The following is a 10,487-nucleotide window of genomic DNA, read 5'->3' on the forward strand; positions in this document are numbered from 1 at the left end:
AAAATTTTTATTTATTTGTTTATTTGTTTATTTGGTTTTTCGAGACAGGGTTTCTCTGTGGCTTTGGAGCCTGTCCTGGAACTAGCTCTTGTAGACTAGGCTGGTCTCAAACTCACAGAGATCCGCCTGCCTCTGCCTCCCGAGTGCTGGGATTAAAGGCGTGCGCCACCATGGCCCGGCTTTATTTTTAATAAGAAGTATTTATTTTTATGTGTATGGGTGTTTTGTCTGCATGCGTCTTTGCTTACCACATGCATATCTGTTGCCTGTGGAGGCCAGAAGAGGGTGTTGGATCCAAGAGACTGGAGTTACAGACAGTGGTGAGCCTCCCTGTATGTGTTGTGTTGGGAGTTGAACCTGGGTGTTCAGGAAGAGCAGCCAGTGCTTTTAACCTCAGAGCCATCTCTCCAGCATCTTACTTTTAATTTTTTTCAAGACAAGGACTCTCACTGAGCCTGGGACTCACTGATTGGATAGGCCAGTTGGCAAGCAAGTCCCAGGGATCCTCCATCTCTGCCCCTCCTCCTTCCAGCACTGGGGTTGCTCTTGTACACCAGGCTGACTCAAACTCACAGTGATCTGCCTGCTTCTGCCTCCCGAGTGCTGGGATTAAAGGCTTGTAGCCGTTGGGGATCTGAACTTGGGTCTTGGTGTTTGTCAGGCAGGACTTTACCTCCTGAGTTATCTCCCTGGGTCCTGAGTTTGGTTTTTGACTTTATGATCTCCTCAGAGGCTTCAGATACCAGGCAACCCAAGTAGCTATTGCCCAGTTTGCTTAGCAAATCAAGTGCTTGCTGACTGACCCTGGGTACCTCCTCGGCATTTGTGGTCCCACTTGTAGATCGGGGTGCTAGTGTCAGCCTCCTCAGGGATTACCGTTGGCCTGGTTCTCCAGATGTGTCTTACAGCTGCTGAGGTGGGGAAGCCAGGGACTGGGCATGGAGATGGGTGTGTTGGGTGGCTGTCCTGCCTTGGGGCTCCAAGTGGCAGGACTGAGCTGCCACCCTGCCGCAGGACAAGCAGTCGTGGCAGAGCGAACGGGAGATCTTCAGCACGCCAGGCATGAAGCACGAGAACCTGTTGCAGTTCATTGCTGCCGAGAAGCGAGGCTCCAACCTGGAGGTGGAGCTGTGGCTCATCACAGCCTTCCACGACAAGGTGAGCTCCCCCCGCCGGAAAGACCCCAGCGGACAGATGGGTCTCGTGGTGGTTTTGTGTGTACCAGGTGCACCTGTCACTCTGGGCCACTTTCTGGGGCAAGAATCATCACTCTGCCCGTTCTGCGTATTGCAGAGGCTGGGTTGGGTTGCATCTTGTCCTGCATTCTGCGTATTGCAGAGGCTGGGTTGGGTTGCATCTTGTCCTGCATTTGGAGCTTTTGCCCACAGTCTGTGCTGCCTTCTTTTAGGGCTCCCTCACGGATTACCTCAAGGGGAACATCATCACCTGGAACGAACTGTGTCATGTGGCAGAGACAATGTCACGAGGCCTCTCGTACCTGCACGAGGATGTGCCCTGGTGCCGTGGCGAGGGCCACAAGCCTTCTATTGCCCACAGGTACCTGGATTAAGGAGCTCTCCCTGCACTTGTGCTGGCTTGCCCAGAGGGCTAGTGTTGGAAACCAGAGGCGCCTCCCTGTGGTGTGTCAGAGCAAATCTGGCCTTCCTGTGTTCCAGGATAGCTAGCTCTCCAGGCCAGTGTTCTGGAGCCCTCTGCTGGGCACATGAGGAAGTGCTGACTCCTTTGCTTAGGAGAGCTGGCCTTACTAGTTCTCAGGTGTTGGTCAAGAGCATTTTGTATCCTTAGAAGGATTCTGTTTATCTAATCTATGTAGGTTATGTTTGCTGATGCTTGCTGGTATATAGCTTGTGTGTTTGGTTATGTATGATGGCAATGGCATTTTACTCCCGGGATGAGCTTAAAAAGGCAAACGATAGATTATTACAGAAATGATACAGGGCTCGTAAAACTGTCTTAGGATCTTTTAGGATTTCTGAGCCATCCCCTGCGCGCGCGCGCGCGCGCGCGTGTGTGTGTGTGTGTGTATTTCGAGACAGAGTTTCTCTGTAGCTTTGGAGCCTTTTCTGGAGCTAGCTCTTGTAGACCAGGCTGGCCTCGAACTTAGAGAGATTCTCCTGCCTCTGCCTCCGAAGTGCTGGGATTAAAAGTGTGTGCCACCACCACTCAACCATCCTTTTTTGTTTTTTTTAGTTAGAGTTTTATTATATAGCTCAGGCTATCATGACTCCACGGCCTCCAGACTCTAGGCATATAGACAGGAGCCATCATGCCAGCCTTGAATTTCACCTTAAGAGCCACCTAGTTAACTTGGCACTGTTGTGTGCAATTAACTGGCACTCACTGGGGCCAGGCTGGATAATACACACCTTTAATCTCGCATTAAGGAGGCAGGAGCAGGTGGAGCTTTGTGAGTTTAATACCAGTCAATTCACTACACAGTGAATTCCAGGTCAACCAAGGCCACACAATGAGACCCTTCTCACCCCCTCCACTCCCGAAAGAAGACTCTGGCAGTAGCTGTTCCAAACACTCAAAAAATGTCACCTCCCTGAACCCTGTTCCAGTCGGGTGAGGTGAAGCTGTCTCTGTCAGTCCCACCGTAGAGGTGGTGGAGCTATTGGTGGAGCAATAGCACAGAGACTGCAGCTTAGTGAGGCCCCGGAACGACTTCAGTCTGGCCCTGTGACTGAGGGAGGGATGAGCCTCCCTGTTGACTGTTGGCTTCAAAGCTGAAGGGCTCCCGATGGTGTTGATAGTAGTGAGAGAAGGCTGTCTGTGAGGCAAAGGTTGGCGCTTGCTCACATAGTTCAGCCTAGCAGCAGCACCTAGTACATGTAGGGCTGGCCTGAAGCGTCTGTGTGGTCCTCAGTTTAATCCTCACAGCCAGGCTGAGAGAGAAGTTGGGGAGACTGGGGGCTTGAGGACCCCGAGTTGGGGCAGAGCTGAGGCCGCACACTCCCTGCTCTGCCCCGCCGTGCAGCTGTGACAAGCAGCTTTTAGACTCTTGTTCCTTTCCAAACATTGAGAACTTCTCGGAAGACTTGTGTGCCATGTCCTCTGAGAATCTTTGGATCTGCCCAGCCACCACAGCCTGTTCTGCAGGCTCTGGCAGAAGCCTTCTGGAGGGGGCGGTGCAGGACTCCCAAGCAGCTTTACCTCCTTCCCCTTGAGAGTTGGGGATGGTTTAAGATGGGAGTTGCAAACCCACGCTCTAGCACTGTGAGAACCATAGTAGGAGGAGGGTCCTGATCCCTCAAGCTCACGGCGGGCTGGGTGTTGATGAGCTTCAGCTGGACTCTGGGCCTCCACAGGGACTTCAAAAGCAAGAATGTCCTGCTGAAGAGTGACCTCACTGCTGTACTGGCCGACTTTGGCCTGGCTGTTCGGTTTGAGCCGGGGAAGCCTCCAGGGGACACCCATGGGCAGGTAAGGAGTCTGGACAGCGGAGTTAGGAGCCGGCACAGGGCTGTTGCTCCTGCGCTCAGCCAGAGTGACTGTGGAGCTGCCTGGGAACTCAGAGAACCGGGATTCTTGTCTCACCAGCGGGGAAACCAAGGCTTGGAGGTTGGCGAAGCTTCCTCCAACCAGGCAGCTGAGCAATCCAGGATCCCCATTTGGGCTTCGGCCACTACTCCTGTATTTTAGTCTTTTTCTGTTGTAATTATTTATTTTTCAAAAATACATTTCATGTGTGTACGTGTGTATGTGTATATGTGTGTGTGTGCATGCATGCGTGTGTGTGTGCGTGCATGTGTGTGTGCGTTCGTACGTGCGTGCATGTTTTATTTAGGGGTCAGTTTTGGGGAAGTCTGAGGTACTCACTGGGTGTCTTGCTTGATCATCTGCCCCCTTGTATACGAAGGCTGGTCTTTCCCTTGAACCGGCATTTCATGCATCAGTCTAGCCAGCTTGCTCTGGGGACCTCGCCCTGTTTTCCAGGTGCTGGTGTTGCAGGCAAGCTGCTTTATGCGAGTCCTAGATATCCAAACTCATTTCATGCTTGAGTGACAAGTACCATAGGAGCTAAGCCATCTCTCCATCTCCTTGTTTGTTAGAGGGTCTCTGTGTTGTTCAGGCGGGGCTGGAACTCGGATCTCTTGCCTCACCTTCTGAGTGCCTGGCTTTGCTTCAAGTAGTAATCTCGGTAGAGCACAAAGCCTTGGAGTAGCTTGTCGGGGTGTTCTGGGACCCGTGTAGCTAGTTTGTCAGTACTGTTTCCACTTGGTGATGTTTCTACAGTTATCATCAGCTATGATCTTAACTCTGATGGAGCAGGGCTTTGTGCTTTGACTTTCTGTCTTAATCGGTCTGGTATACACAGGCCGCTGTTCTCCCAGCTGAGTATGTATTTGAGTGTAGCTGGTCTCTGGAGACCCCGCCCTCCTTTGCGTTCCTGTAGGTTGGCACAAGACGGTACATGGCCCCTGAGGTTCTGGAGGGAGCCATCAACTTCCAGAGAGACGCTTTCCTGCGCATCGACATGTACGCTATGGGGCTGGTGCTGTGGGAGCTGGTTTCTCGTTGCAAGGCTGCAGACGGTGAGTGGGTGGCAACTCTGTCGTCCTGGCCTGGGGACTGGGAGCTGGACGTTGGGTGATCTCACCAGCCTCTCACTTCTCAGGGCCTGTCGATGAGTACATGCTGCCCTTTGAGGAGGAGATTGGCCAGCACCCTTCACTGGAGGAACTGCAGGAGGTGGTTGTCCACAAGAAGATGAGGCCCACCATTAAGGATCACTGGCTGAAGCATCCGGTGAGGGAGCGGGGTTCAGGAGGCTGGGGGTGTGTGCGAAGGGACCTGCCTTGTATGACAGGAGCCTAGGAGCCTAGGAACAAGGAAAGGGCGCCATGTTCCCTGGACCCTAGGGATGTATCTGTGAGGTTGTGGGGAATAAGGTAGACCCTGACCTCCTTCTTGTCCCCACTGTGGCTCAACTGCTAAATGTTGGGCCTTTGTGTTTTTGATTTGTGTACAATTTGATTTGAGTTTAGTACTCCAAGGCTGCAGCTGCAGCTGCTCCGGGGGAACAGGAGTTCCTCTTCTTCCTGTGTTGAAGTTTAGCACACAGTTCCGTGGGTCTCTAAGGTCTGGACTCAGCAAGGTGACTGATGGGAGGGCAGGACGATGGAGGCCTGCAGTTTGTAGCCTTCTAATCGACCTGCAATGGCTGTGGCTGGTCCATCGGCTCTGCCTGATCCCGACACATCATCACTTGCTGCCCTAACAAGGATTCCCCCCCCCCCCCCCGGCTCTGCAGGGCCTGGCCCAGCTCTGTGTGACCATTGAGGAGTGCTGGGACCATGATGCCGAGGCTCGCCTTTCTGCGGGCTGCGTGGAGGAGCGGGTGTCCCTCATCAGGAGGTCGGTCAACGGCACTACCTCGGACTGTCTAGTCTCTCTGGTGACCTCCGTCACCAATGTGGATCTGCCCCCTAAAGAGTCCAGCATCTAAGCCTAGGATACGAGCGTCTCTCCAGACTCAGTGGATCTGAAGACAAAAGGAAAAAAGTTGTGTTTTGTTTTGGAAATCCCATATAACCAACAAACACATAAAATGCAGCTGCTATTTTACCTTGACTTTTATTATTATTATAATTATTATTAATAATATTATTTTTGGATTGGATCAGTTTTTACCAGCATATTGTTCTACTGTATCGCAAACAGCGGACACGTCAGCAGGCGTTGAGGTGCTGAGCTGTGAATGCAGAGCCAGCGCCGTGCTGAAGAGCCTCAGCCACCTCCTGTCCTTCAGGATCTGTTCCCCCAGCGTTGTCTTTGTCGTCTCAGCGTCTGTAACACAAAGAAACCCATCTCCTGTCCTGGGAACCTCAATGCTGCAATCTCTACTAGAGGAACCTTTGAAGACTGTTACACGAACATACCCTTGCTCAGAAGAGGGTCCCCCTACCCCTTTATTTTGTGTTTCTCCCTTTTCAGGCAGTGAGCTTAAGAAATGGCAGATGTGTCTTCATGGATCTGATGGGTGTCATCCTGACCCAGCAGAGGGAAACAGAGATGAGGAGGATGGTTTAGACCGAAGTTGGAAGGGAGGATGTTTCTGGGGCGGGTTGGGAGCAGAGCTACACTGGACTTGGGCACATTTGGAGTAACACCTTTGGCTATGGAGGCTGTTTTCTCAGGTAACAAGGGATCGAGGGCAAGGACCTTCTGGGGACCGAGCAGTAATAATGGCAAGCACAGGCAGGGTCTGGGAAAGTCCGGGAGCGGGGCCAGGCTGCTCTGCCTGCCCGTTTTCTTCATACTAACTTGGGCTTGCCCACAGGAGGAAATACTACCTTGCTGGCGTCTTAAGACTAGGTGGGGGCATTACAGCTTAGTGGATGTTCTTTGTTAGACATTATGGATACTGTGGATCTTTATGGAGGAGACACCGAACTGCAGTTTCCTGTTGGCAGTTTGGGGAGATGCCTGTGGCGCCCACTGCACGGGGTGAATGGCCCAGAGGATCCCTGGGTGGGGGCCTTGCTGGCCTGCGGCTCTGGTTTGGCCCCATGCAGCGGCATTATTGGCTCCTGTCTGAGGCTCCTGGACACGGCTTTCTCTGGACCCTTTAAAGCGGTGCATGGTGCATATTCTAAAACTGTTTTCTCTTACGCCATAACCTTGCTCCAGGCGGTGAATGTTCCTAATGCTGCTGTTTCGACATTGGAATTTTTTTTTTTATTTATGAAACATGCTAAATTTTTTTTCAGACAGAACACACACATCCACATGTATACACATCCTTTGCTGTGTGGCTTCCGAGGTTTAAATTTTAAAATGTAAAGGAAGTAACTTCACGACCACAGACCACCTCAAACCAGAAATACCTCAGAATTTTCTACTTGTGTATGTTTTATTAATTATATATTTTGTTAGTTGTGTTGTCTTGTAGGAAGTATATTTTAATGTGAGTTGGGTTTTATGACAAGGAAGTTTAAAAGAAATAATAGAGAAAAAGAAAAAAAGCTTGTGTCTTCTAGCCAGCACTACCATTTTGTTTGCTAGGAGCTTCTTGTAAATAGCAGTCATCAGCCGTAGGTTGCTGTCTGAGCTGGCTGGACATGCGTCGCGCTGGGTTAGACCGGATTTAAACAGCACATCTCTGTCTTGAGGGTAGGCCACTTCCTCCTGGGTTGCTTAGAGGGCCAGGTGTTGTTCCTTAAGTTCCCTGGGTAGTATTCAGGATGACACCCCTACTTTAACTCGGCAGAACCACAGCCCTCAGGGCCAGGTGAGGTAGAACTGGAGGGTTAATTCCTTCGGCTCAGCCTGTGACTATGCTGTGAAGTCTGGGAGGGCGCAGCTCAGAGCTGGGCAGCTGCTCCCTCAGCCTGTGGTGTGTGGTGCCCGGGCAGCCTGGGCTTGTTCTTTTCTGTGGATGTTTGTGTACAGGGTGCTAAGGAAGGCCAGTTGATTTCCCTCTCAGACCTTGGTTGTCGTTTCTGTGGATCACCGTGGGCTGGCCAGGTAGTTGGGGGGACATGGACTTTGTTTCTATAAGCTCTGTGTGTCCCCTCCTCCCCCGCCTGACTTTGTGCTTCGGGATTTCCTTCTCTCAGAAAACCTTTTTCCTGGCGAAACAGGTCTTACGGCAGTTGCTTTTCCTTCCCACCTCTTTCTTTAAGAAGCTTTAAATATTTATTGAAAAGTGCCATATCTGCTTTCTTTAGCTTTCTCCTCAGGCAGTGGAGAGCTCTACCTTTGACCCTTAACAAACCACTAAGAAATGTAGATCCTTCGCTGCAGGAGTGACCCAGTCACCAGTCACACACTGTGCCAAACACTAAACCTAGATTCTCCGTGTGCTCTTGTGACCCTGGGTATTTTTCTCTTGTGTGCTGGCTTGGTTTTGTCATAGCATCTTGGCCTGGCTGAGCTCTGATGTAGAACATCCCAGTCAGGGCAGGCCTGATACCGTTTCTGGGGGTGGTTTCCCACTTTGCTGACCCTGTGTCCAGCCACAATAGTGTCCTTGTCAGGCCTTTGCACTAGATTGGAGTGTCACGAGGGGGTACCTGTTCTGTGTGGCCTGGAGAAGGGAGAGTTGGGGTGGTGGTGTCTGTGAATAGGGGCTGGAGACCGCCTTGAGCCTTTGGGTAACACACCCAGTTGCTCATGGGAGCTAGGTGCTCTTCCAGAGTGGCCCTTGTTTCTCTCTCTCTCTCTCTCTCTCTCTCTCTCTCTCTCTCTCTCTCTCTCTCTCTTTTCTTTTTGTGTCAAGTGAGGTCATGGGGCCTCTGCCTTCCACTCTCTCACAGATTTTATGTCATTTTTCCTTCTAGTCCCCTGTCCCTAAGCTTCTGGAAGCCTGAGGAAGTCCCCGTGTGTTCAGAGGGATGAGATCAGTCAGGAGAGAAGCAGCTGGAGAGTTCTTTTCCCTTCGCTGCATGTTGTGGTCCAGATAGGCTCCTGTGGCCGTGGGCTTTGGCAGAGAATGTTCTGGTTGAAAATCCCTGTGATAACAGGCAGTCATCCGTTGCCAGAGACTTCTGTGGCTGTGTCAGAGAAGGACAAAGCAAATGAAGACAGGGCTGCCGTGTCGTGGGGCTCTCTGCAGAAGACCCTCGTGAATGGCAAGGAAGACCATAGGCAGCCATTAGCGCCTGGGCTAACATGGGCTGGCCTGGTGCCCCCAACACCAGATGCACGGGGACGTGCTGGCCCTTCTGCTCAGACCTCCACAGCCAAGGGCAGACCTGCTTCTCATCACGAGGCTACCAGGCTTGCTGGGTGCAGCTGGGTCAGCCTTCCTGACAAGGCTTGGTGCTTCTAGCATAGTGTATGATCCTGCCATGCTCTGTCCTCCCTGCCTGCCTGGACAACACCGTGACCCTCTCTGTCTTGCTTGGGCTTTATGAAGGAATTTTCTTGGTGGCCAGCCTACATCTATTTAATGTTTGCCATGCGTTTTGGCTCAGCCTGCCATGTGGTGGTTCCTAAGCTTAGCCGCTTAGGCAAAGAAGTGACTGTTCCACCCAGAGCTAGAGGATTGGTTGGCTCTCTCTCTCACTCACACACAGAGTTTCACTTTTGTAGTGTGTGAAGTTTAGTGTATACTGCTGGGTAGGAGGATGCCTTGTTTTTCCTAAATAATTAATACAGCAAAAGCTCACTGTACTATAGTTGAATTCCTGCCACTGTTCTCAAGAACTTGGCTCGTAGATGCGTCCCAGATCACAGGAAAGTTTCATTCAGCTCAAGCTTCACCATCGCCTGTTTCATCCTTTTGGACTTGGTGGCGCATCTGGAGAGGTGATTCCTGAGCAGTAGGCGACACCTTTCCCAGAAGTACTGTGTGCCGTCCAACCATCCTTCTGCTAACTGGGGAACCGGCCAGAAAGGGTGACGACAAGGTGTCCCTTTCCTCTCAGCTTGGGTGACGGGACCTCCCCTTCATCACTGGCTGTTTGTAAAGGCTAAACTTCAGCAGCTGGCTTGTTTGGCCTGGTGTTGAGCTTAAATCCCAGCTAACATTGTTTTAGATAAGTAGGCTGAGTAGTTCAGCCGATGAGTCCTTTACAGTCTAGATGCCAAACTTTCTGTGCACCCATGATTTAATGTGTAGTTCTTTATGTGTGCTTCGGGGTAGCTCTGTAGCCAGCAATCCTACTGGGAATGTACCCCAGACCTCTGCTCTGGGAGGTTTAGGGAAGTGTTTTGGGATAATGATTTAGTTTTATAGAACATTAAATTAAGTTTAAAACACTTCCTTGGGAATCAATTAGTTGATTCCAACACATTTTAAAAAATTAGTTCAATCAATAAATCAGCCCAAGTTCTTTGGGCTCTTGGGATATTGCTATTTGGACTTCTTTGTGATTGCTGTAAGTTACTGTTGGGCTGACAATTTGAACTGAGATCGGGAACGCCTACATCTTTTTTTCTAAACCAAGTTTAGCATTTTCATGCTGGCGTCTTCCAGGCGTGAAGGAAGGAAGACTTTGCCCTTGCGGTGCTATGCCTGTCTCCTTAGTGCCCAGGCCAGCGAGCGCCACTTCCCCATCCACGGAAGCACCTGGCAACGTTTCCCTAAAGAATTAAAACGCCAGCATGGGGCAGTGGGCTGTGCACGGCCTCTTGTTCTCCAGGCCTCTGTCCGTGGACTGTCTAGGCTGAGTTAGCATAGGCTGCCGCATGGGTGCGCGTGGCTGCTGTCAGATCGGGGAGATCTGGACACCTGCACATGAGACGTACTACATTCGTTTGTAGACTGCGTGCTTGAGTTTACAGTTAGGAGACGAGCGACCCCATTAGTTTTTTTGGGGAGGGGCAAGCAAATGTGGGTTTTATGTGAGTGAACAAACACTGCCTCGAGTTCTGGAGCGCCCACCTTTCCCTGACTCCTGACCACTCTGCATCAGTGTTGTAGATAGTGTTGTAAATAAGAGTAGTTCTATTAAGAGATGTCACTTGAAGTTTTCCTTACAAAGTCCGTAGCTCCACCCATCTATTTAATTCTG

The 10,487-nt window shown here is 51.0% G+C and overlaps 1 protein-coding gene across 2 annotated transcripts in view; it reads left to right on the top strand.

Moving 5' to 3' along the window:
- Positions 1-5,577, top strand: part of Acvr2b (activin A receptor type 2B) — a 31,641-nt gene extending 26,064 nt beyond the window's left edge. For both annotated transcript variants that reach the window (XM_026779150.1, XM_005348086.2), the window contains exons 6-11: positions 1,015-1,158; positions 1,409-1,557; positions 3,333-3,447; positions 4,421-4,559; positions 4,643-4,773; positions 5,279-5,577. In XM_026779150.1, the coding sequence (XP_026634951.1) occupies positions 1,015-1,158; positions 1,409-1,557; positions 3,333-3,447; positions 4,421-4,559; positions 4,643-4,773; positions 5,279-5,473 (873 nt within the window). In that variant the 3' untranslated portion in view covers positions 5,474-5,577. The remainder of the gene's footprint in view (positions 1-1,014; positions 1,159-1,408; positions 1,558-3,332; positions 3,448-4,420; positions 4,560-4,642; positions 4,774-5,278) is intronic.
- Positions 5,578-10,487: the final 4,910 nt, after the last annotated feature.

This window comes from Microtus ochrogaster, chromosome 5, assembly GCF_000317375.1.
Source record: "Microtus ochrogaster isolate Prairie Vole_2 chromosome 5, MicOch1.0, whole genome shotgun sequence".
NCBI classification, from domain to species: domain Eukaryota; kingdom Metazoa; phylum Chordata; class Mammalia; order Rodentia; family Cricetidae; genus Microtus; species Microtus ochrogaster.